Genomic DNA, 27,752 nt, shown 5'->3' on the forward strand with positions numbered 1-27,752 from the left:
CTCCGCTGTTAGCATTGACACGTAGCAGATATCCGATAACACGAGTTATAGCCGTGGTGGAGCGTATATTTGCAGATTCGGCAACGCTAAAACATGCTTATGGCTCATGCACGTTTATCACCCGCAGATCATGCGCTTTTATTTTTCTGCACGCCGTGCTGAGATGTACCCACTTACAGATGATCGCGTCAAATTCATTTTTAAATGACTAAAATATGTCAGATCATGAAGTTCCATCGACAACCGGATACTGCAACCGGCCCACAACGAATACCAGTGCTTTCGTAGACAGGACGCATCGCGTTATTTACACTGCGCACACCACGCACAATATTCCCAGTTTAACGGCCCATAACGGTGAACCAATGTGTCGATGTCTTTCAACGCACACTACACGCCACAGTCAACACTGCACATTTTCGAAGGCGATGCCGCTGTTCCTCGCACAGGCCGCCACGTGTGCTCACTTCTCGGAGATCAGGAGCCAGCCAGCGTGGCAAATATTTCATCACGCACTTTACCACGCACCCAGATGTTCTCTTACACATACCGCAGCTAATGTTGCCCCTGTGAGATGAATATTAAGCTATCAAAAAGAAAAGAAAAAGTTGCCCCAAGCACTAAGCGACTGCACCCCACTCACCCACCGGCGGGAGTGTTTAGCCAACCACCGCCTTGCACATGCACCGTTGACGTCACGCTGTGACGTACCCCGGTAGACGTCTATAGACTGACACACAGGCGCGTAAAAGCAGCTGTTCGCGCGCAGAACAAGCATGCTAGCGGCGTAATCTAGAAAGTATTTCACTCGGCGCGAAGGTGCATTCACGATGCTTTGTAGTTGTTTTGCAGGCGAACTGGCTGCGTCTCGTCAAGACGGGCGTGAAAAATGTGCGAACTCTTAGGCGATTCTCTTTGCTGCCTAGGTAATCTGGGGGACACCAAATACACGTGTAGCTCAGCATAAGTAACGCTGTCCTAAACTCGTCTTTGTCACGCTACAATGCAGCTTGAGAAACTACGCTTTCGCGTCGTAAAAAATAATAAAATAAGCCATACCAATCGACCTGCACATTTAGATGTAGCCGACACGCAGTTATGTTGCGATGTGGTGTTCGTTTCTACGTTTTTTGTTCAATCCCACCGTTTCTGCAACAGTATTTCCAGCCAGGAGTCCCGGAGACTCTTCCAAGGATGGATGGATGAATTGGATGGATTGATATGGCTGTACCCTTTAGATCGGGCGGTGGCTAACGCCACCAAGCCGTAATACTTGATTGATTGATATGTGGGGTTTAACGTCCCAAAACCACCATATGATTATGAGAGACGCCGTAGTGGAGGGCTCCGGAAATTTCGACCACCTGGGGTTCTTTAACGGGCACCCAAATCTGAGCACACGGGAAGCCGTAATACTTAGCAAACCAAAAACTAGATTTATTTTTTTACCTTTAAATAGTGAGGTTGAGGACTCGTACTTTGCTGTGAAGGGTTTAATTTTCACATGTGCCTTGACTTGACCACCAATCAGATAACCTCCTTCTAGTTAATTCTACCCGCCTAAAGTCTATTTTGCCCTCCCTGTCCCTAAACATCAGTGTTTTGAAAACTCTGCGCCATCATCCTGAACTATAGGGTGAAACCCTTTACAGAACATTATCAAATGTTCGGCAGTTTCCTCTTCCTCTCCCCACGCACTGCATTGCGTGTCTAGCCCTTCGTATTTGGCCCGATCTGCTTTGGTTTGCAATACTCCAGTCCTGGCCTCAAATAGTAGAGAACTACCCCGAGTATAATCTTAGATCCTTTCCTTGGCGATTTCCTTGTTAAATGTTTGATAGATCTCTAGTGCGGACTTCTTTGTAATCGACTACATCACTGCCGCTCTTTTCTACACAAACGAGGCCGCTTTACGGCAACCGGTTGCGCTACTGTACTACGGCTCTAAGTTTGAGCTCTCATAGGCGGCAAGCGGCTCCAATGAATGAGTTTTAACTTTGTATTTATTGCGCAAAACTTGGTGTCCATCTACGGCAACCTATGTAGTTTGCCATCACTTTAAGATAAAGCACGGGGGGAAGACGAGCTCGGAATGCATGACGTGGCGCATAAGTTGCATAGTCGCCCAAAAATACCTAACGCTAATATATGTAATGGCGCTTATAACACGCTGCAACTGTAACGCTACGAGCTTTGTGAACACGAATATCAAAAGACCTCACAATCAACCAGACGTGTTAAGACGCGCACTCACACCACCAGACGAAAGAAAACGATCCCTCCATCATACAATTGATGCAGCCCTCCTCACTAGCTCATAAGTTATTCGTAGTGATGCATTTGTTCTGCTCTTCTGACAAAAACGATTGTTGGTACAGTTCACTCAATAATTGTACTCCAAAGCAACTCTTACAAAGACTGGGCGTGATTGTGAGAGCCAATCCGTACCTACGTTTACTAACGACTTCTGCAACGGTCGCTCGCCACAAACGCAGCACACACAATGAAGCAGCCACTCGACGTTCGTAAAAGAAAAGATGGAGGTTTGAAAATATATACGTTGGAGTGCCGCACCTGGCACCACACCTTTCTTGAGTGCCACTTACTAAGTGCAGTGCAAGAGACAGAGCATCACGCTTATGCAGCCTCTGGAAGATTGCGCGTTCGTACGAAGGCGTGACAGCTGCGCATACATTAGCGTATATAACGCTGCAAATCAACGACATGCGTTAGCTGCATGGTCCGTTCTCAGTATAACAAAAAGCGCGAATTACTGATCCTAGGTGAGAACACACGCGTTTAGCACAGGTTACATATATAAACAGTCGAAAGTTCTTCCTTTAGTTATAAGTGTTAGTATTAAAATTCACTAAATTGTACAAAACAACTACGGTCGCTTGCAGGCAAGCATCACAGAGGGTTTGAGTTAAATAGTCCTTCAGGGTAAATATTAGTATACCTAGAAAATGTGATTGGAAAGTCGCTCATTGGGAAATAGGACTTTGTGAAGGCGGCGAAGCAACTTCACTGCTTACGCCGCTCTTGCTGCGTTTCGAGAGCTTTTGACTGCGGGGTGAAGCGACAGTTTCAGTAGTCGGGTTGGGCGCTGATCCCGGAGACAACGTCTCAGACGGAAGTTTCACATCAGATGGTCCGGACGACTGTGTGGTCCTTCGACGTGACTTGCGAGTTTTGAATAACGCGCCGATGGGCTCGCGTCCCTGGTTTAAGGAAGCCTTCAGAGCCTCCTTTCGCTGCTGCTCGGTATCAGGGGTCAGCTGCGGGGTTGTATCTGGCTTCTTCTTACGTACAAATATTGCCGGCAGCCACTGAATGGCCGTCGCGCTGGCGAACACAAGTAGCGTCATAACGAGGTCCACTACAACAAGATTGTCGGCCATCAGAGAGTCCAGAAGAGTGGCCAACAGTGCGCCAGCTCGTCCGACCGCATATGACACGCACAACCCCATGCTGCGTGTCCCAGTGGGGAACACTTCCGTGGTGTAGCAATAGTTGATGGCTATCGCGACAGAGGCACTGTTGTCCACAATAAGCCTCGCAATAGCTGCCGCGGGAAAGGGTATGTTCAGAGTGCGAATGAAGGCGCGCAGGGCGCTAGCCAAGCAGAGCAAGGCCAGTAGCATGGACAACGCGTTCCGTTGGCCCCACTTCATGATGACGTTGTAGATAACAATGACCAGCAGAATTTGAAGCACGAACGCAGTCATGGCCCACTCGCTACTAATCGTCTTTTTGCGGAGGCTAGTTGCGTAGAACGCGAAACTCACGCCGAACCAGGAAATGAGGACGGACACTGCTTGTCGGCTGAAGGTTGATTTGTTGGTGCCCGTGCCGGTGCTGGTTGTCGGTGTAGCCGAGTCTCGCTTTTCCAGCTGCGTCTTCAACAGCTTGAAGGTGGCCTTGGCTTTCGCCAGATCTATTCCGTTTTGCGCGGCTGCGCGCAGTAGGACGCGCTCGGCAAGCCGAACTCGGCGTATATCGATGAGCCAGACCGGGGACTCCTCGATCACGTAGTAGCAGCAAGTGGCCACCGAAGCCGTTGTGGTCACGAGAAACGCGTGTGACAGCCACCAATTCGGATCAGCCAGCGCCACGACGGACAGCAGTGGAGGTGCCCACGCCGCACTTATGGTCGTAGCCAGGATGCTGTAAAGTGCGCGGTGCTCATTTCCCGTAACCTCGTAGAGCACGATGAAGACCAGAATGCCGGTGGCGCTCGAGGTTCCGGCGACGAGACAGCGTGCCAGCAGGAACATGGTGAAGACCTGCGACAAGGCGGCAGCCATGCTGGCCAAAAGCATGGTGAAGGAGCAGAGCAGGATAGTGGGCCTGCGCCCTTGGCGGTCGGCCACAATGCCGGCCAAAGGCACGATCACCATGGCGCCTACCATGTACGCGGATGTCGAGAGTGTGTACAGCCAGCGACGGCCGCACACCAGGTTCCATGCGCTGATGATGCTGTCTCCTTGTCTTTCATAGTCCCACCAACGACAGGACACCACTTGGCGGTGCTCGTTTTTGTCTTCACCCTTCCGATGAAACGGGAGAGAGTATGCGGAGCCCATGCGTTATTGATTTCGCACTCTTCATGGTTACATGCGAAAATCTTTCTTGGCCCCAAGTTACTGCATCTACAAATTTACGTGAACACTTTAGGGAACACGGTGAAAAAAACAAAAATAAAGGTAACGAAAACACACGACTAAACATTTTCCCATTTGTTACTGTTGGAGCACTGCAAGTGTGGTCGCGACATTCTTGTCGAAACATAGTTTTAGCATAGTTGGTTTACAACCTCTGAAGTAAAAAAAAATTGTTAAGCCAAGCAACACCGGTAAAAATAAGGAGCGCCAGTGTTGTGCTCTTTGTGCGTCCATGCGTCGCGTTGCGCAACAATTTTTTTCTTCAAGATGGTCGGCTGACAAATGCGTTTATCGGCATGGCCACGCAAAAACGTGTCCTCGAAAAAGTGATAAAAATTTTTATCAACAATTTTATTATTCTCACTTGCCCAGGCTCGTGACGTTCTAGGATCTCATAAAGAAATATTCAGCATTATCTACTGTTTTTGTTTATTCTCACAAGCCTCTTAAGGAAAGCACAGGTTATGTTGATTCTAGTTCTTACGCCTTTGCGCGCACATCTCAGAGTTTCGGCTTTCTTTGTGTGACAGCTAGGGGCACGTAAATACTAGGGCCACTGATACCATAAAAACAGGGAATGTGCTACCGTGGTACGGTCGTTCCACCTGACTCACTGCCGCTCACAAAGCATGCCTGTCCACTAGAAACGACAAAGTTTCTGGTTCATAAGAGGAGGGCATAGTGCACTTACCGGCACCGGAGGTTCGTATATGGTGCATTGGCTGAATTGGCCGTCTGGCAAGATAGGTATTGCCACGTTCTTCCACTCCTGGAGGGGCATGTCCGCAAGTTCTTCGGGCGGATGGCACCAGTGGTCTACGGGGCGACCGATGAGCCGGTAGGCGAACGCGTGCAAGACCAACACTGTGAAGCAGAGCAGGGAGCACATTAGCACCATCTGCTGAAACTTGCCGTTGCCGAGACAGACGTAGATGTTCTCTTGGATTAAGGGACGCGCATCCGTGGCAGTCGCGAAGCCATCCAGCACGCTCTGCGGTGGTGTACCCTGACCTGAGCCGGCTTTCTCTGTCGGTGATGTCATGGCGGGGAAGGCACAGTGACGACGTCAGAAGCACCAATATGCTAGGTGGATAGGAAGCAAGGCTAGATCTGATCGTTGCGCGTGAAGTCGGGGCAACAGAAGCAGAGACGAGCGAGATTCGGTCGCTGTTGCAACTGCGGCTGAAAATATTGACGATTACAAGAGTCGAACTCGAGCGATAACTCGAAGAACCACCCCAGCGCTTACACGGTTCTTCTTCACAGCTCGCGGTCGCGCGTGCACGGTTTTCTTGCTTGTTCTGCTCTGGCTCTTGCCCACTAAGGATGACTGGTGGTGAATGTAAGTGAACAATTATGGACAATGCAGGGTAAAACGACAAAACGATTACTTTGTTTTAACAGAGTGTTGTAATATTGAGATAAAGAAAGAAACAATCGAAGTTATCGAATTACATAGACATATAATTAATACATCATTATTTATAGGTTGAACTAATGCATTGTAATTTTTAAACGCTAAATTTAAGCTTGACAAGGAAAAAAAAGCTGACCAATGACTCAGCTAAGGAATATTTTTGTGTGGTACAGGAATTTACAAAGGAAAACGCAGACGTTCTTGTCGCAAAATACCAAAGAAGCTGCCCCAAAGGACAGATTATTCGGTCTATTTGGGCTAGAAATGTTACCAGAGCTAGAACAGGTGCTGCGTCCGCAGAGGAGAAATCTCATTTCGTTCCACCCGTATTAAGAGAGGCGAGGCGTCGTTATCGACCCGAAAATAAAACGAAAGTCACAGTTTCACCAAAAGGGCGAACGAATGAATGTGACAGCAACATATTAGAATGTTTTACGAAGCAAGGCGAGCATTTTTAGGGGCAATAAAAATTGTTGTAAACATGCGCATGCTAAGTAACCAACTTTCGTGCGACGTGGCCCCATTAGACAACAGTGAATGGCGTTGATATACGAAGTGAGGCTGGCAGTCAACCCATTTAGATCCGATCTCACGTAACTGTACAACACACTGGTGTAAGAGAACACGGCCGCTCCAGGTACACTTTTGGAGCCGTTATTCTGTGTATGTGTTGAGAGCGCAGGCTGTAGAAGCTCCTGACTGCTGTGGATGCAAAGACGCACGCTGATCGTTGAAGCGCCCTCCCCCCCCCCATCCCCTGTTCTCTTTTGAGATAAGTGCGCGTGCAGATGAACGCGGCCGGAAAGGAGATGTTCGCTCCGTAGAAAGAAAATGCTAGTGCATCCTTTACCTTGGATATGTACATACATATACATATACGTGAATGACGGTGGTGGCGGCGATGATGGCAAAAACCAGCCGAGACTCTCAATATAATTGCTATCGCAATAAATGGGAAAATTTTAGGTAAGAACGTTTTCCGCTTCTGCCTTGCATTGCAGCCATTCAACGGCTTAAGTCGCTGCTTCGAATGACTCGCCATCTGAATAGGAGTTGGAACTAATATATTAAGTGTGAAGCACCTATTAGTAGACTGCAGATACTATCTATCTATCTATCTATCTATCTATCTATCTATCTATCTATCTATCTATCTATCTATCTATCTATCTATCTATCTATCTATCTATCTATCTATCTATCTATCTATCTATCTATCTATCTATCTATCTATCTATCTATCTATCTGTCTGTCTGTCTGTCTGTCTGTCTGTCTGTCTGTCTGTCTGTCTGTCTGTCTGTCTGTCTGTCTGTCTGTCTGTCTGTCTGTCTGTCTGTCTGTCTGTCTGTCTGTCTGTCTGTCTGTCTGTCTGTCTGTCTGTCTGTCTGTCTGTCTGTCTGTCTGTCTGTCTGTCTGTCTGTCTTTACTTGACATTACTTGAAGCTCACCGAAATTTGCATGGGAGGGCATTAGTGGGTAAGAAGCATCATGAAGAACTCATTATGGGAACAGCGTGAGATCCTTGTCGCGTATGTAATGAAACCTTTTCCATATGTTACACGTAGGAAACAGCAGCATACCACGCCTCAATGGCCCAAGAAATGCGGACAGGAGCTACAAATGGTTGACAGTGTGTATCAAACTGGGAATGGCGACCACAGACTTTCAAAAAAGCTTTGCGATATTGCGGTATGTAGCTTGTATAGCAAGCGGGGCCGCGTTTGCAGCAGTGACGGGGAGGGGAAAATCGGAGGAACTGAAAGGCAAAGAATGGGGGTGAGAGCCGGAATAAACACGAACATTTATATCAACTTTCAACTTTATTTCGGACAAAGACAAATAATGTGTACATTTGTCCTGTCTAGTAAAGGTGACAAAAAGGCATTAGTGCCTGACTGAGTGACACATTTCTTTCTAGACACACATAACTCAAACATGAGTGACAGTTAGATAATAAAAAGTACACACAAAAGATTGCGTATACAATACATCGTTAGGCAAAACATATACAGAATTCTATAGATATATAGATTGTTCTATATATACATAAAACAGAAAGATGTTCTAAGTGTATGTACAGTATCAACTGCAGCTGGTAAAAACAGAAATATATTGTATTGAAATTAGGGATAAAGTTAACTTTTTTTAAGCATTTCATGTGCATCGTTTCCTCTACCAAGTTTATTATTGTAGTATGATGATTTAAAAATCTGCTATAGCGCAAGATCGTTTTCGCATGCCATAGTTTGTTTACATGAAACCTTTATCATATATAGTTTTTCTAGTTTCGTAATTGTGTCCCTTCTCCAGGAATTGTCGATTAAAGCTCTTCTGACATAACTTTACTTTCTGGAATACTGCATTGCTTAGCTTCTTTTCCGGTAAGTGTTGTATATTTATATGGTATTTGCTTTAAAAAGTGGAGCGGAGTTAGTTAGATATGGCACATTTTCGATAACTCGCAAAATACGTTTTTGCAGAACATGCAGCTTTCTAACATTACTTTTTGTTGTTGTTCCCCACACAAGAAGGCAGTATTGTAAATGGGAATCAATTACTACGTAATATAGCTGAAGTTTTAACCATCGGGTAAAAGGTTGCTTTGCTCTACTTATACTACCTATGGAACGTGAGATGCGTCTTGTGAGGTTATCGACATGAGGAGACCAGCTGTGATTTTTTTTTTCGAAAAGGACATCGAGAAATTTGTTTCTTACACGCTCGATGTTCTTGCCTATTCTAAGTGGTAGTCAAATATTCTACCAAACAGATACGCCAGTGCTCAAAACTGCTTAAGAAAAAGGTCCAATAATGGCCTCATACACGTAACGCGCCATTATTAACTGTGGTTGCACTCTTCGTAGTCGGCTTTTGTAACAATGTAAGGAACGCGTCATATTAAAGATACATTCAAGAGCAAAAATATTTTTTACGTATTAGGAAAGCACCATTTCACTATCCCGAGAACACCAGCCTTCCACGACACGACGTCGACGACGATGATGATGATGATGCTCCTTGGATCACGGATTTGTAAGCGAGAACAAGCACGAAAAAAAGTGCGCGTGGAGACACCACTTTGATATTCCTGCACATTGACGTCATACTTTATTTACAAGACATCGGTGTCCTACCTAGCTTCGATCAAAAAGAGGTAAAATGTAATCTGTGAGTGCCATAGACCTGGCAATAAAACTTACAATACATAATGATATTTAAGACATCAGACGTGGAAACTTCGGCGCGAAATTTATCGAAAAAGCTTCAAACTTGATTTTCTCTGCCAATTATGAACTTAGTGAAGGAGATGGCATTAGAGTTCTCAGAGTGCACTTTAAACCGGAGCAAATATTTCTTTTTCTGTAGTCTGCCTTTAACTCCTATAATATGCCCAACTCATAAAATTACAACAGGACCCATGTCTTATACTCTATCCACATCAACGCACAATCCTAATCTCAGTACCGATCTTATGCCATACAATCGGATACTTTAGGGATATCCACTAAAGTCGACATGCCTATGAAGCCTACGATCAATATGGTAGTCGAGGGTGTGGAGGGGAGAAGGCCCAGTGAGCCTATACAACCTTCTAGTAGTTGCTTCCTCAAATAGGCACATCGCCTAACTATATAAGGCCTTTAGCAAGTGGTTCCTCCCGTTCTGAGAAAAAGTTCCTTACTACAGTCCTTTCTTTGGCATACACCAAACTGCACAAATTAAAAAAAAATCGTCTGACGCACAGCTTGGCTTAAACAAATAAAACTGCTATATAGGCTTCACTTACCTAGTGCTTCGCATGAAAAAAAAAACTCTGTGGAAGAGTTGTATTTGTCGAATTTTTAGAGTTTATTCTCGATAAGAGAGTGATTTTACATTTACCACCAGAAATGTCCTTTCTAGACAATTTTAATAACGCGGGCTTATTGCGAGACCTGTAAGTTCCCACCTAAGCTTAGTCAGGAGTAGTAGTTCGATGCTCACTCGACAACACAGGCAGCACCCGAAACAAAACTACCAGACATAAGTAAATAATATTGCAAGTTTGAAAACTTCAGCTGAAGCGCAGAACAAGGCACCACGGCGTTCTTTTATTGAGCGAGCAAGATAACCATGTATTGATCGAAATGTTAAGGGTCATGACTTCACGCTAATGCAGCGTCCTAGATATACAGGTTCGTACGAGGATGTGAAAACTACACACAAGCTAGTATTAATAGAAATAACATTGCAAACGCACTTCATGCGTTAACGACATGAGCAGTTTGAGCTTAAAGTGATTATCACTGTTGTACAGTGTATACACGTGTCTGATGCACTTACTCTGAATTGAATTGTTAGAGTTAAGACTAACCAGACGCAACGAAAAGAATCCATATCACGTTCAACGAAACATGGCTAAAAACTTTGGTTAAGGAACTTTTCAGCGTTAGTAAAAAAAACAAAACAAGCTTAATTGCTAGCACGCACACTCAGTCGGATATAGGAGCTTATGGAAGTGGCAAAGCACCTTCTGCGGTTTCGCCGCTCTTGTTGCATTTTGAATGCTTAACACCACGCGAAGAAGCAACAGTTTCAGAATATGAAATGGGTGCCGACCCCGAAGACAAGTTCTCACACTGAGATCGCGCGCCTGACGACGCGGATGAGGGTGTGGCCTTCCGACGCGACTTGCGAGCTTTACGTTTTGTGCCGATGGGCTCGGTGCCTAGATCTAAGGATGCCTTCAGAGCCTCCTTTCGCTGCTGCTCGGTATCGGGAACAAGCTGTGTGGGTTGTCTCACCTTCTTGTGCACAAATATTTCGGGCAGCCACTGAATGGCCATTCCGCTGACGAGCACGATTAGCGTCATGACGAGGTCAAATATTATTAGATTACCAGCAGTCAGTGTGTCCAGAAAAGTGGCTAGCAGTGCACCAGCGCGTCCGACTGCGTAAGATACGCACAAGCCCATGCTGCGTATAGTGGTGGGAAACACGTCTGTAGTGTAGCAGTAGTTCATGGCCATTGCGACGGAGGCGCTGGCGTCTACTATGAGACTCGCAAATGCTGTCCACGGAAAGGTCATGTCGAGAGCGTGAATGGTGGCACGCAGGGCGCTGGACAAGCAGAGCAATGCCAGTACCATGGACAACGCGTTTCTTTGGCCCCACTTTGTGATGAAGTTGTAGGTGACGAGGACCAGCAGCACTTGGAGCGCGAGTGCCGTGAGGGTCCATAGGCTGTTGATCGTCTTCTCGCGGAGGCCTGTTCCGTAGAAAGCAAAGTTAGCGCCAAACCAGGAAATGAAGACGGAAGCTGCTCGACGGCGAAACGTCGCTGTGCTGGCACCCGTGCCGGTGCTGATGGTCGAAACAGACGAGCCTCGCTTCTCCAGCTGCTTCTTAAACGCCTTGAAGGTTGCCTTGGCTTTCTTCAGATCGATGCCGTTTTGCGCAGCCGCGCACAGTATGACGTGCTCAGCGAACCGAACTTGGTGCGTATCGATGAGCCAGACCGGGGACTCCTGGATCGAGTAGCACCAAGCAGCCGCCAGAGCCGTGGCTGTCGCAAGGAACGCGTGCGACAGCCACCAACGCGGATCGCTCAGCGCCACAACGGAGAGTAGTGGAGTAGCCCACGCCGTACTGATGCCCGCCGACAGGATGCCATAAAGGGCGCGATGTTCGTTGCCAGTGACCTCGTAGAGCACAATGAAGACCAGGAGATTGGTGGCGCTGGACGCGCCGGCAACGAGACAGCGTGCCAGCAGGAACATGGTGAATACCTGCGACAAAGCAGTGGCCACGCTGCCGAACAGCATGGTCAAGGAGCAAAGCAGTATAGTCGGCCTACGACCGTGGCGGTCGGACGCGATGCCAGCCAGGGGCACGATCACCATGGCGCCTACCATGTACGCGGATGCCGAGAGCGTGTACAGCCAATGGCGGCCGCACACTAGGTCCCAGGCGCTGATGATGCTGTCTCTCTGTCGGTCACCGGCATACTCCCAATGGCGACAGGGCACTACATGGCGCTCCTTTGCGTCTTCTCCCTTCGGGAAAAAGCAAAGAAAAGACGCATGAATTGTTGATCCGAAATTGTTATTGGTATAGACCGAACATCATACAATGTAGGACATCCCTATGCTTCCTGAAATTAAAGTCGGTACTTAAACGAACACGCTCATAAAAAAAAGGCAACGAAAACCCAGGAGAGGCCTTCTCACCCTCTTTTGTTTTCGCACCACCTCAATGATTCGTAAAAAAACAGAAAACACGGTTTCTCGATGCGGTGAAGCAAAAATGCATTGTTGAAAAACGAAATGTCTTTTTATCAACATTCTGGCAATTGTCCGGGCATGTCCGATTTCATAAGGTAAAGAACATGTTCATTTACAATCGCACGACCATTTAAAGAAAAAAAAAACTTGACCTGGACTATAGCTATAGCATGGTAACGCGTACATGTCCGATTCTTTTGCAATATTTGGGCAAGTTGGGGGTCTAATATACTGACAACACAAGGAGGTACAATAGACCAGGAAGAAACACGTAACAGGTAATGACGAACAAAGACATATACTTGTACCACGTGGTAGAAAACCATTCAAGGACAGGAAAGGTGCTAACGATGTGTAAGGACAAAAAGGTGCTACCAATACGACATAAAGAAAAGATAAATGCTACCGAAGTGTACGCCGTTACGTCTATACCCCGCAACCACGCGCTAAGCATGCTCGCGAACTACGAACGATGGCGTTCTTGGTTCTTATAAGAGGAGAGGGTCAAGCGCTTACCGGCACTGGAGGTTCGTATACGGTGCATTGGCTGAATTCCCCGTCCGGCAAGACAGGTATTGCCGCGTTCTTCCACTCCTGGAGAGGAATGCCCAGAAATTCTTTGGGTGGACGGCACCAGTGCTCGACAGGGCGACCGATCAGCCGGTAGGCGAACGCGTGCAGAAGCAGCACCGTGAAACTGAGCACGGAGCAAATCAGAACCATCCGTTGAAACCAGCCGTGGCCCAGTAGGATGTAGACGTTCTCTTGGATGAAAGGTTGCTTGTCCGAGGTAGTTGAGAAGCCAGCTAGGATGCTCCGTGCTGGTGAACTCTGACGTGAGCCGCTTTTCGCTGCCGTTGATGTCATAGCGTGGGAGGCACAGCGACGGGGTTCTTAGCACTGACACGCTGCAGGATATAGAAGCCAGGGTAGATGTGACCGTGCGTGTTAAGTGTTGGCGACGAGAGCACGGACGAGAGAAATTCTGTCGCTCGTTCAACCAAGGCCGAAATTACTGAGGAGTGCACGAATTCGATTCGAGCGAGAACGAGGGCTGCCGTCGTTGAACTCGGTCAGTTCTTCTTCACAGCTCGCGATAGCGTGCTCACGGTGAGCGTGACAGAAGATGGTGCGGATGATGATGAGACCTCTAACATGGCTCATACCAACTCAAGAAAATTGAAGAATTGAATATGCGAACCTGTTGGATGTATTAGTAAATAAATATTCATAGACCACAGAAAAAAACGTAAAGTGTCCGTCAAATCTTCCCAATCCACTACTCTGTGTATTCATAAGGCAGTGTGGCCAGGGAATCTTCGACAAACACTTGGTATAAAAATAGAAAGTGTAATGAATTTTTTACCCTCCAGAGCAGACCACGTAGTTATTATCTTGAATAGGAATGAATAACATAAGCTTTTATTAATTAACCTATGACTGTTCTAATATATATTGTATAATACTCATATAAAGCTTTTTAAGTCGCACTCGTTCTGTTTCCCGAATGTAACTGCTAGCGGCATCAGAAGTGCATTCCTGTGGTTGAAGCCGAGAACCAAAGCAGCAAAGATAAGCACATGTTTACTTTTGAAGTTTACCCCAGGTTAGTGAATGTGATTAGAGCAAGTATTTTTTTAGCAATCTGTAACGGTGACATGACAAAATCAGTGCTCTTTTTATTCAATTCTATAGCAAAAGTTGCACGGGCGTGATATCGCCAGACCAGCCCTGGGTGTATATGGACTTAATAGGAGCCCATGACATCGCAATCTAGCCCCACCACGGTGGTCTAGTGGCTAAGGTACTTGGCTGCTGACCCGCAGTTCATGGGATCGAATCCCGGCACAGCGACTGCATTTCAGATGGAGGCGAAAACCCTGTTGGCCCGTGTGCTCAGGTTTGGGTGCACGTTAAAGAACCCCAAGTGGTCAAAATTTCCAGAGTCCTTCACTACTGCGTCTTTCATAATCATATGGTAGATTTGGGACGTTAAACCCACATATCAATCAATCAACATCGTAATCTAGTTACTATTACTTGCAGAATTTTATTGGCAGACCGCTACAGATGAAATAAACGCGCTGAAGTTGCTGAGCTGTGAAGGCTGCGATTGGTATGTGGCGTATATGAATATCTCGCTCTCAACAAGCTGGAAAATGTACGCTCTGTGGCTTAGTGGGAATTCTGTGGGAACAACGGAACAGTTGACGCAAGGGCGAGTAGCCGGCGTCAGTGTCCTTATAGAGCGGCTTTTTATAGCAGCTGTGGCGCAATCGCACCTGTTATCCTCTCAATGACGAAGACCTCAAGAACAAAATGCATGTGGAAACGAAGAAATTCTGGCATCGTTGGTGAATGTTCTAGAGTTCAACGCATTTGGCCATCTCGACAGCGAGCACGTTAACAAAATCAAACAAAAATTACTCCTAAATTGAGGAAAGTTTCAGGTCATGGTCCATAACCCGTGTTTCTGAGCCCATGCGCCAGACCAGAACCGACGAGTTCGAAAATAGCAGCACCACTCGTCCGGCAAGTCGGGCACAAAACTTTTCACCGACGAACATCGGTGGGACCGTTGGTTTTTTCATTCCTTTCTCCATTTTTCTAACAACAGCTGTGCGTTAGCTTCTCTATTGGCAGCCTGACGTCGGCGCATGACGTTCCCAAAGTTCCTAGATTTTATTTAGCCTTGTACCGACAACTACCTCCTTTCCCGACCCTTCCTAACGCGCAGCCGGCGCCTGCCGGCATTTTGCTCTTCAATTGAAAAATTTACAAAGACACGCACGTTTAAGGACATTAGCCACAGATATTCTAGTGGACATTATGCTATAATAAAGCACCTTTATTCTCTTGCCAATCACCAGTCGTCAGTGAGTGGAGGACGCGTTTCACCAGAAGCTGGAATATGTAGAGTTGAGAAGATCATGACTACCAAACGAGTGTTAGCCAGTGAGATTACATGGTGGTGCTGCAGTATTGTCACTACTAAAGAATGATTAGGGAAAGATCTAGGGACTTTGGAGGCTACAATTCATAACACCCACGACAGTGTCCTCATGTCTGTAGCCCTGTGAGCTGCGGGAGTGTTACTTGCCACGCACCTCCACGTGTACGCCGAGATCTCCAACGCAATGCACGTGCAGTTTCATTTATCTCTTTGGATGCTTTTTACATTATTCAACAATGACTTGCCACCATATATATCTGAAGCATAAGGCACTCTTCCCAGTATCGATGTAACAATACCAGTCACTTTTCAACTACAGTTATGGCGTGCTGCCACCGAACCCATTGTGCAAGTTGAGTTTAGTGAAGGTGCTGTTGTTGAAGGTGTGTTCAAAGACTACGAGATTTACGATAGAGTCAAGAAAGCAACAAAACTGAACAAAAACAAGAAACTTCGCGGAAAGTTCCTTATGCTTTTGACGTCATTCGAACGTTTCTCGGCGTCTACGACGACGACGAAGCTATGTGAAGCTTACTAAGCTCTACTGTGGGAAAGCTTAAAGCTGCCACGTAGGCCTCGCACTTCATGAGGCCGTATCGACGAAAAAAAACTTAATTGGCAGAATATCCACGGGGTGAATGATGGAGAGTGGGGCGAAGCACCCGTCCGTTCATTCGTTCTTGCTTCCGTTCGTCCTTGAGTCCGTCCGGGTGACCGTCCATGCGTCCGTCCGCGCGTGCGTCTGTTCGTGCGTCCGTGCGCCTGTCCCTGCGTTCGTCCATGCATCCGCCCTTGCGTCCGTCCATGCGTCCATCCGTCCGTGTAGCATCCGTGCATCCGTTTATGCATCTGTCTGTGTGTGCGTTCGTCCATCTAGTGGACACTCCAAGTACCACCATATCGCATCTTTTCATCACATATGCATTCGTCTGTGTGACCGTCCGCGCGTCCATCCGTCCGTCCATGCGTGAGTCTGTTCGCGCGTTTGTTCATGCGTCCGTCCCTGCGTTCGTCCATGCATTCGCCCCTGCGTCCGCCCATGCATCTGTCTTTGTGTCCGTTCATCCATCTAGCCAACACTCCAAGTACTACCACCTCGCATCTTTTCATCATATATGCGTCCGTCTGTGTGACCGTCCGTGCGTCCATCCATCCGTACATGCGTGCGTCTCTTCGTGCGTCCGTCCCTGCGTTTGTCCACGCCGCATCCGCCCCTGCGTCCGTCCATGCATCTGTCTTTGTGTCCGTTCGTTCACCTAGTCAACACTCCAAGTACCACCACCTCGCATCTTTTCATCATATATGCGTCCGTCTGTGTGACCGTCCGTGCGTCCATTCGTCCGTACATGCGTGCGTCTCTTCGTGCATCCGTCCCTGCGTTTGTCCACGCATCCACCCCTGCGTCCGTCCATGCATCTGTCTTTGTGTCCGTTCGTCCATCTAGTCAACACTCCAAGTACCACCATCTCGCATCTTTTCATCATATATGCGTCCGTCTGTGTGACCATCCGCGCGTCCATCCGTGCGTCCGTCCCTGCTTTCGTCCATGCATCCGCCCCTGCGTCCGTCCATGCGTCCATCCGCCCGTGCAGCCATCCGTGCGTCCGTCCATGCATGGTCTGTGTGTCTGTTCGTCGATCTAGTCAACATTGCAATTACCACGATCTCGCATCTTTTCGTCGTATATTCCGCATATAGAAGCACCGCCATTTAGCGGACATTCCAAGAACTAAACGAGAGGTGGCACACGCACACTTTTTTACGGCTTAGGCTTCGTGTCCATTTCGCACTTTTAACCACCTCGAGTTCATGGTATATACTAGTTCACTGTGTTCATGGCACTGCGGCCCGACGCCTTTCTAAAACCGAGGAGGTTACGCCCAGCGAGTATAACCTGGCAACCCTTTCTTGTCAGATAGTGCTCAATGTACATGCCAATGGCTGCTAACTGGGAATGAGAGACAGGAGAATTCGGCTTTTAGTTAACGCGCACGCTGCGAATTTTTCGTTGTTTAACAACGCACAGGAGAAATCTTGCACCGGCACCACCTTGCAGGTCAAAGCATAAGACTGGTTATGCACTACGACTACGACGAGGGAAGAACGGGTGCCACTTTAAGAAGCTTCGCCCCTAAAGCAACATTCATCAGTAGTAAAGAAATCGGCAGATCTCACGTACAGTGGAAATCGATAATAGGCGAAGCACGAATGAGAAAGGCCGATATGTCACTTTAAAATCAGCCCAATGTTACGAGGCTGAGGTAAAGGTTTCAGAAAAGTGTGAAATATGGCAGTGGAACTGCCGTGGTTTCCGCAGGAAAAGAGGGCAACTGTTGCAGCTGGTGGCGTCGCAACAAAAGCCACCTGCTGTCATAGCAGTCCAGAAAGCCGGTACACAACCAAAATCACGGGGCTACGAAATTTACAGTACCGGGGACGCAGAATGGAAAGTTGCTACATTAGTCGATAACTCAATTACAGAAATATGTTATTAGCCCATAGAAGAGGCAGATATCCCGCATATCATAACAGAAATAACCTACAAAGGGAGCTGTAGAAAGAGCACCTTCGCACATAATATCTATAGTCCCCCAAGACAAAAGAAAGCAACGTTCAACATGCTCTTTCAGAGACAGCAAAACTAGTGAAAGGGAATCCATTAATTATAGTTGGGGACTTTAATGCCAGGCATGCAAGCTGGGGATATAAGAAGCAAGAAACCAAAGGCAAGAATATCGCAAGACAAATAGAGAAAACGGAAATGACGTTGTTAACTGACCCTGCGATACCAACGAGAATAGGCAACAGCGTATCCATGGACACAAGTCCGGACTTGATGATAGTACAAAACTGCCACAGCGTGAACTGGTACAACACCCTTGAAAACCTGCGCAGTGTTCATCACATACTAAACACCACAATCTGCACCAGCCGAATCTGCAAACACATCGGCACAGCTAAAATTACAGACTGGCATGCATATAGAAAATCGCTAAAAGCGCATGTAACTGCCATAGACGACTTGGACAAGTGGTGCAAAATAATTCGAAATGGAAAGCAAATGCACACCAAAACCGTCGCCAGAACAGATGACACCCCTAACGCTCACCTTCTCCACCTGTGGGAAGCAAGAAGAAACCTTACTAAAGATGGAAAAGGGAAAAGCGATCTAAGAAACTCAAAGCGGAAATTTAAGAAATAACGCAGCAAGCCGAACTGTACGCTAATCAACTCGCGACAGCCAACTGGGAACAATTTTGCGATTCAGTAAATGGAACCCTAGGAACAGCAAAGACATGGAATATCCTCAGAGCCACAATTGACCCTCTGAAAACTAAATTCGAAGGACAAAAATCTCTAGAAAGATTATTGTACACGTATCCAGACACACGAGATGACCTCCTTCAAGACATCTATATTAAGTGTTTCGGCGCCCGAGCCATCACAGCCCCTTACCAGGTTAAATACACTGGGCTCCCAAACTCAGAACTGGATGCACCTTTCACGCATGCCGAGGTCAGAGCGGCAATCGTCAGCATGAAACGCAACACAGCGCCTGGGGCGGATCAAATCACCAATGCCATGATTCGCAACAAGAATGACGAAGCCATAACCGCGCTTCTAAACTTCATTAACAAACACTGAGTGAATGGCACTATACCTTAGCAATAGAAGCATGCTGTAATAATTATGATACCAAAAACCAGGAAAGAAATTGACAATAGAAAACCTCGGGCCTATTTCTCTTTCCTCGTGCTTAGGTAAAGTGTTTGAGAGAATAATAAATACCAGACTTCAATGGCACCTTGAACAAAATAACTTGTTGCCAAACACGATGTTTGGTTTCCGCTCGAATCTTTCGACACAGGACATCATTCTGCTTTTAAAGGAGGAAGTACTAAGAAATGTTCCGAAAGCTGGAGAAAACATTGTCATGGCCAACGAAATAAAGGACGCTTTCGACAATGTAAGCCATAAGGCCATATTAGATGGTCTAGCAGCGACAAACTGCGGTGAAAGAACGTACAAATATGTACAGAACTTCCTTACTGAAAGAACCGCTGTTATCAGATTAGGAGAAGACGAATCGAATGTCTTCCACCCACCGGGCGAAGGCACACCACAAGCCGCTGTGATCTCGCCTACGCTTTTCAACATAGCCATGATTGGTCTAGCCAAAAAACTGGAAGATATTCCCGACATCCGACACTCCTTCTATGCGGATGACATCACTATATGGACAACCAAGGGTAGCTTGACAGAAAAAGAAGAGCGGCTTCAACTGGCCGGCAAAGCCATCGAAGAGTACATTAAAGAAAGGGGACTTCAGTGCTCAGCAGACAAATCGGAACTCATTCGGTTCTCCAAGAGTAAAAAACAAAGGACAGACCCGAGCCTCCGCCTTGAGCTCAAGCTAGACGGTAATAATATACCAGAGAAAACAACTGTGCGAATCTTAGGAATGTCGTTACAGTCCAATCAGCGATGTCTCCACACACTGAATAGGCTTAAACGAACAACTCAACAAATTGTTCGTATGATAGCTCCAATAACGAACAATTGTGCTGGACTGAAAGAACAAGACGTGCTTCGTTTGGTAAAGAGCTTAGTCATCAGCAGACTAACATACTCGCTACTCGACCACAACATGAATAGAGAGGAGAAAGAAAAAGCAGACAAAATAATAAGGATGGCATATAAAGCGGTTCTGCAACTACCACAAAGCACTTCAACTGCGAAGCTATTAGCGCTTGGACTTCAGAATACATTTGATGAGTTGGCTGAGGCGCAAGTAACCACCCAGATTAACCGCTTGATACAGACACCAACCGGCAGAAAACTTCTTCAGAGGACCGGCTTCGGTGAACAAATACAGGCACAAAGAAGAGCCAAGGAATTGTCGTGCTCAGTCAGAGCCTGGTACAAGATATGCACCCTACCGAAGAACATGGACCCAGTTTTACATGCTGAAAGACGTAAAGCAAGAGCCGCCTACATAGATAAAAAGACAAAATATTTGAATATGGCGAGATTTACTAACGCTGCACCATATCCAGCAAATGCGAAGAACATGGTGACTGTGGTCACAGACCAAAAAGTAAACATCACAAGTTGTGCCTCCATAGCCCAAGCCGCTATCAAAGAAGCGGAGGAGATAGCCACTGCGCTGGCAATTAAAAAGAGCCGGGAGCGAAAAGCCCCAATGACAAAAAACAAAGATTCGAAGGCTGCATGTAGAAATTACGATAAAGGCAGAATATGTATGAAGGTCTTCCAAATTCTAACCAAAGCTCATGAAGACCTTCTAGTTGAATACACCCAAACCATTATCTGGGCGCCAGGGCACGAGGGCGTTACCGAGAACCATTTTGCGGATGGCGTGGCTTGAGGCTTCACAAATCACCGAGCTTCCTTGCACACTGCAATAGAGGATCCAACGCCCCTAGACCCTAACTTTGGTACAATTCTTCAGTATTACAGGGACAATAGAAAACTGTATTCAGCACCGCATAAGAACCTTACAGCAATGGAATCGGTGGAATTACGCAGAATCCAAACAAACACATACACGAACTTACACAGGCTGCATGTATTGTACCCCACAGCATACAGAGATATATGTCCATGGTGTGGAGCCACACCAACTCTGTTTCACATCACGTGGGAGTGTACGCATCACAATGAAGAACATCACAACATGAACAACACAGAGGAACAATGGGAGGCACTGCTGTCTAGCTCGGCCATTGTTGATCAGCGCTGGCTGGTCCAACGGGTAGAGATGATGGCTAGGGCCAGCGGAGCCCTGGAATAGGGGCCCGGCCATTTGGGCTGCTTCGCGTTATGCGCAAATAAAGTGTTCTCTTTCTCTCTTTCTCTGAGGTAAAAGTTACTGTACATGACTAACGCGTCACGATTATCTTGCATGTTTGGATGTGTCGTTTGCCTTTGTCATCTATTAACGTCACGGGATACCAAATATATTTTATCTGGAGCTAGCAAAACAACCGCGGGGATGCCATGGGCATGATAGGTTCTCATGTTCTTGAATGGCATGCTTCTCAGTATTATCATGTTTGCAGAAGTCACGTACTTTCGCCATTAATGGACGTTATTACCACAAAATTCACCAAATTTCGGATACGTGGAGCTAGCGAAACGGCCGCGAGCACATCATGAAGGGCCCAATATACTCCCATGTAGCGTTGACGCACGCGCACGCTGGGCACAGCGACGCTACGTTAGCAAAACGCGAGCACTCTATATAGTCTGACGCCAGGCGCGACCTGCGTTCGTCGGCACGGCAGGAAATGTGACATGCTGCATTTCGTGCCGATGCGTTACCCAGACAACACTGCGTCTCCCTCTTTTGTGACGGAGGGACGCCGGACGCAATGAAACGCGTATGCATCAAAGAAACGAAGCACGGCACGCGCCTGGTAGTATATGGCAGGACCGGTGTCTGTCGGGGCAACGCCGGCGTGACGCGACAAAATGAACGCCGGGGAGCACGCGCACCGCGTCACGTTGAAATGTATTGGCACATTGACTGTGGCATGTAGTCATGTTCTCACATGACATGCATCGCACGATTATCATGTTTGCACAAGTCACATACATTCGTCATTCATTGTTATCACGTAACACGATATTTGGCATATGTGAAGCTGGCGAAATGGCCGCAAGTGCATCATGAGCGTTGCATGTATTCATGTTGTTACATGACACGCATGTCATGATTATCATGTTTGGATGTGTCATTTAGCTATGTCGTCCGTTCACCTCGCGTAATACCGTGTTTGGTACATGTGAAGCTCGCGAAACGGTCACGAGCGCATCATGAGCGTAGCATGTAGTCATGTTGTTACATGGCATGCATCTCTAGATTATCATGTTTGCACCAGTATCATACCTTCGCCATCCATTTGCGTTCCGTAATACCAAATTTGGTATAGGTGAAGCTAGCGAAAAGGCCACCAGCCCATTATGAGCGTGGCATGCAGTCATGTTGTTACATGACACGCATGCCATGATTTTCATGTTAGGGTCTGTCGCTAGTGTTCGCCATGCAATCATGTCATACCATACCAGATTTGCAACATGACATGTGAACGAAACCACCGGAAGAGCTGCAGGACAATGAAATGTAAATCATGACATTCATGACACGCATGTCATGATTTTTGCGTTATTACTAGCCAAACATGTTCTTCATACAGTAATGTTATGCCATACTACGTTTGGTATTGATACCATCATCGAGACGTCCAGGAAAGCTAAACGTCGTAGGTGGCTAGATAGATAGATAGATAGATAGATAGATAGATAGATAGATAGATAGATAGATAGATAGATAGGCTCAAATTCGCTGAAGTTCGCTAAGAAATGCTTTGCATTCAAAACGTGAAAACGCGCGATTACAGCAACTGGTTTCACAGCGACCACTGATGACATTGCCTTGCGCCACGCCGGGCACACATTACGCGCAGGCTCGCCCGTGCCGGTTCCTGGCCAAGGCCCATCACAGCGTGCCCGCTGCCGCTCCTGTAGCCGGCATGAGGGCCACGCGCAAACCCTCTGCACAGCACGTGTCGGTATCTGGTGCGTGATGTTCCCAGAACTTGGACACTTAATCTAATGAGCAACGTTGAGAATTGCTTCGGGAGAATGAAAAACTTTATTACAAATACTTTTTCCGGTGAGAGTGGAGCCCTGAGTCCAGGGCCCCTGTGGCCTTTGCCATCTTACAAGCTCTGTCAATCAGCTTGAGCTGTTCTTCAGGCTTAGAGCAGGATAGCGCAGCCTCCCACTGCTCCGGTGTTGGTTTACAGTTTCTTGGCACTACCTGTGTTTGTTGGCCGTGGTAAAGCGTGGGGTGTTCTCTGCATAGCGGGTATTTGTTGGCGTATATTACCGGATGGATATTACTCAGAAGACTGAGATTGGGGTACGTATTAGTCTGCAGCTGTCTCCAGGCAACCGACTGCTCTCTGCTGAGGTCTTTGTGGGGAGGAGGGTATATTCTCCTCAGGGCTCTCTGGTGTTCTAAAACTCCTCCATAGCGTCTAGTAACTGTGGTTGGTTCCTCGTCGTCATGCGCCCCCCGGACGGCGTATTCTCGGGCAATGGCGTCGGCACGCTGGTTCCCTGTCACAGTTTCATGGCATGGTGTCCACGTAATGGAGCAGCTCGAGAAGTTGATTTTTCTTCCCTTGAGTATGCGAATGGCAGCTCTAGATATGCGTCCACTGCTGTACCGTCGACACGCTTCTTGCGAGTCAGTACCTATTTCTGTAGTAGACTCTTCCCTCTGGTGTTTGATGGTGAGCGCGATTGCTACTTCCTCAGCCTCGAGGATGTTGTTGCTTCTGATCGAAGCGCTGTTGACTTCCCTAAGTTTGTGATCAACAACGCTTACAACTGTCCCGGAGTGCTCTCTGTATGTGGTCGCGTCAACGTACAACACGACGGTTCTCACCTTCAAATTTTTTCGTGTGCTTCTGATATGGCTTTTCTTCGAGCCTTATGGATTTTCGGATGTATGTTTTGAGGTATTGGGTTGACTTCAATGATCTGGCGAATGTCCTTTGGTATGCTCGCCGTGTTATTGATTTCTCCGCAAGCATCCCTTATGCCCAATGTCTGCCGCGTGTACCTGCCCGTCAGCAGTAGTCTCATTTCCTGCGCAAGAAGATGCGCCTCGATGTGTTCTTGCACTGTGTTGTTTATCCCAAGTTTAAGGAATTTCTCTGTCGAGGTGCTCACAGGTAGACCAAGGGCGCATTTGTAGGCTTTTCTAAGGATTGCCTCTAATTGTTCTTTTTCCTGTGGGAGTGGTGTTTGGTAGGAGACACTGTATACAATCCTACCGAACACGAGGCCCTGGAAAAGCCTACAAGTGTCCTCCCCCTTCATACCCCATCTTCTGTTAGAGATTCTGGTGATCATCCTCTTGATCTGCGCTGTAGTGTTTGACAGCCGTCTGATGGTGTGGTCTATACGACAGTTGCTTTGTATCCACATGCCGAGAATCTTAATTTGAGATACTTCCGGAATCTCCTCCCCCCCTATGTAGACGTCTATGGAGTTTCATAGATTGTATCCTCGTCTGTAGACTCTCAGGACCTTTGATTTCTCCGGAGAGCAGACGAGACCGCATTGACGCACGTAGTCGTGAACTGTATCGGCTGCGCGTTGCAGAATATCTTGTTTTTGTCCTGGAGATCCTCTCGTCACCCACATTGAAACATCGTCTGCGTAGATGGCGTGTCTGAGTCCTTGATTGTTTTCGAAGTTCCGAGCTGAGCCGATCATAACGATGTTGAACAGCATCGGTGATATCACAGAACCTTGGGGTGTTCCTTTTGTGGGCATACTAAACGTATAAGTGTGGATGCCTCCTATACCAATTGTGGCAGTTCTGTTACTGAAAAAAGCTATGATGAAGTTGTGTATTCTATTTCCACATCCTAATTTGCTAAGCCCCACTAGCACAGCCTTATGACTGACATTGTCGAAAGCAGCCTTAAGATCCAGTGAAAGTAATACGTTTTCGCCATATTTTTGGACATCGGTAAGCACCTCCTCCTTGATTTGTAGGAGGACGTCCTGTGTTGAGAAGCATTTTCGGAAGCCAAACATGGTGGGCTGAATGAGTTCGTTGCCTTCCAGGAAGGTCTCCAGCCTCTGAAGCACGATTCTCTCGTATACATTTCCCCAACATGAGGCCAATGAAATGGGTCTTAAATTTTCCAAGCTTGGAGCCTTTCCAGACTTCGGGATCATTATTATTTTCGCGTGTTTTCAGTTGTTTGGGACGGTACTCTGTTTTCAATGTTTGTTGATGAATTCTGCAAACCTTGTGATAGATTTCTCATCGAGGTTCAGTATCATAGCGTGTCTGATGCCATCCTTTCCTGGCGTAGTGTTCTTTGTTGCCGACAGCATAGCATGTCGAACTTCTTTTGTGGTAATGGGTTCGTCTAGAGCGGGATTAGCTTCACCAGTGTATGGCAGACTGCAGTCAGTATTCGTTGTATCGCAAATATAGCGCAGCTTGATATGTTCTAGCAGTTCTGTGCCTAGTAATCGATGTGCAATCTTTTGGGTCGTCTTACAAGTGTGAGTCTTGGTCGTGGTTGGGTCTATGAGGGCCCTCAGCAAGGCCCATGTCCTTTTCCATCCTTGTATATCTTGTAGCTTGTTACATTTTGGGTCCCAGTTGCACCTTGACAGCTCTGTTGCATATTCTTCGGCTTCTCTAGTGACTGCGGCAATCCTAAGTATCAGTTTGCGGTTGTGTTTCCGCCGCCTCCGTCTCTTAATAGGACCCGACGTGCGTTCCAAAGGTGTAGGAGATGCTTGTCCCGCTCGGGCGTGTTTGTAGATAGGGTAACTTCTCGGGTTAATCATTTCCAGCCTGCCTTGATTCCCGAGACCCAACTATCAATGTCCGCAATTTCTTTGTACTCAAATGCTGCCCTAGTTTTTCTAAAAGCTTCCCAGTCTGTAAGTCGAGCCAGGCCATGTCGTTTCTTAATCGGGAGCGTTTCTATATGGATACGCAAAATGCAGTGGTCACTGCCAAGCGTTTCCTCGCCGTTTTCCCATCCGGCCTCCCTGACCCCTTTAACGAACGCCAAGTCCAGGCACGCATCTCGGTTGATACTGTTCCCCACTCGCGTTGATTGAGTGTGGTCTGTAATGAGGCTTAACCTTCTGTGATCATCTTCTCTGGCCAAATCTCTGCCTTTCTGAGTTTATGTGACATATCCCCAGCTCTTGTGCCATGCATTAACGTCTCCAAGGATGACAAGACCCTTTCTGCCTGCTGATTGTTCTGCCTTGTGCAGAAGGGAGCTGAAGTTGGCGTTCCGCTGGATGGGAAGGGTATGCCTCTCGATTTCATGGCCGTGAGTTGCACCAGACGTTCTCTATCCTTGCGCGCCTCAACTTGGATGTTGGAGATGAGGTTGCTGAGATTTGCTAGGGCATTTTTCATGGCAGCCATGGTAGTTGTGAATTCCTGGCGCCCTACGGTAGCTGTCAGAGTTAAGTCTGTTTGGGGTTAGCATCGGTCTGTCCTGTTCTCAGGGCCTTCATGAGATCGTTTAGTTTCTGTCGGAGTTCGGCGTTTCAATTCTGCCCAGAGTGTCTGAATAGTCTGCCTTAATTCTTTTACTTCGTTGTTAGGTGGCGCACTGCCATTCTTACCAACCAGTACCGTCTGTGTATTCGTGTTATTTGGAGCAGTGGGAGAGGCAGAGAAAAAAGGCGCTTTCCTGTTCACTGCACTGTCCTCTTCCTTCCTGGTGACGGGTTTCTTCTGCTGCTTTTAGGGGCAAAGCCCCTTATGGCGTGGCTTGGGCGTCCCTCGAATGTAACCACCAGTGGCACATACCCGAAATATGTATAACACTTGACCTCCAAGGTGGTGCCAGTGAGAGATTTCTTCTGTGCGTTGTTTAACAATAAAAAATAGTGCTCAATGTACATGCCAATGGCTGCTAATGGGGAATGAGAGACATGAGCATTCGGCTTTTAGTCAACGCGCACGCTGCGATCCCCATTAGCAGCCATTGGCATGTACATTGAGCACTATCGGCAAGAAAGAGATGCTACATTATACTCGCTAGGTGTAACCTCCTTAGCTTTAGAAAGGCTTAGCGAGCGTTGAGCCGCAGTGCCATGAATACAATGAACTTGTATATACCATGAATGAACTCAAGGTGGTTAAAAATGAGAAGTAGATACGAAGCGCAAGCCGTAAGAAAGTAAAAGCCGAATTCTCCTGTCTCTCATTTCTCATTAGCAGCCATTGGCATGTAAATTGAGCCCTATCTGACAGGGAAAGGTTGCTACGTTATACTCGCTGGGCGTAACCTCCTTGGTTTTCGAAAGGTTTAGCGAGCGTTTGGTCGCAGTGCCATGAATACAGTAAACTAGAATATACCATGAACTCGAGGTGGTTAAAGGTGGGAAGTGGACCCAAAGCGCAGGCCGTAAGAAAGTGTATAACGTTGTGTTACCTCTCGTTTAGTCCTTGGAATGTCCGCTGGATGGCGGTGCTTCTATATGGGGAATATATGATAAAAAGATGCGAGATGATGGGACTTGGAGTGTTGAATAGATGAACGAACGGACACACAAACAGATGCATGGATGGACGCATGAACGGACGCAGGGGCGGATGCATGAAAGAACGCAGGGACGGGCGCACAAACAGACGCATGGACGGTCACACAGACGGACGCATGGACGGACGATTGCTTCGCCCCACTCTCCATCATTCACTCCGTGGATATGCTGTCATTTTTTTCCTGGTTTCTGGAGCCTGGCGGGTCCTGGACGCCGATCTCAACCGTGACCTTGAATTTGATGCTGATCGGAACTTGGATGGTGAGCTGACATCCCTGCTGAACCAGCGTTTCCGGGCCCGGCCTAGTCCATCAGC

At 47.2% G+C, this 27,752-nt stretch overlaps 1 protein-coding gene across 1 annotated transcript; it reads right to left on the reverse strand.

Moving 5' to 3' along the window:
* Positions 1 to 10,572: 10,572 nt before the first annotated feature.
* LOC119173548 (solute carrier family 22 member 7) lies at positions 10,573 to 13,212 on the reverse strand. Its single transcript, XM_037424384.2, has 2 exons — positions 12,862 to 13,212; positions 10,573 to 12,117 (listed from the first exon to the last, which is right to left on the reverse strand). The coding sequence occupies exons 1-2, from the start codon at positions 13,210 to 13,212 to the stop codon at positions 10,573 to 10,575; spliced, it is 1,896 nt and encodes a 631-aa protein (XP_037280281.2).
* Positions 13,213 to 27,752: the final 14,540 nt, after the last annotated feature.

Source organism: Rhipicephalus microplus, chromosome 3 (assembly GCF_043290135.1).
Source record: "Rhipicephalus microplus isolate Deutch F79 chromosome 3, USDA_Rmic, whole genome shotgun sequence".
NCBI lineage: Eukaryota > Metazoa > Arthropoda > Arachnida > Ixodida > Ixodidae > Rhipicephalus > Rhipicephalus microplus.

Bases quoted from the DNA above. Each gene is read 5' to 3' on its own strand.
- LOC119173548 (XM_037424384.2), bottom strand. From the start codon at position 13,212: ATGACATCAACGGCAGCGAAAAGCGGCTCACGTCAGAGTTCACCAGCA. The intron at 12,118-12,861 runs GTAAGCGCTTGA...TTTTTCCCGAAG, and splicing joins TATACGAACCTCCAGTGCCG to GGAGAAGACGCAAAGGAGCG.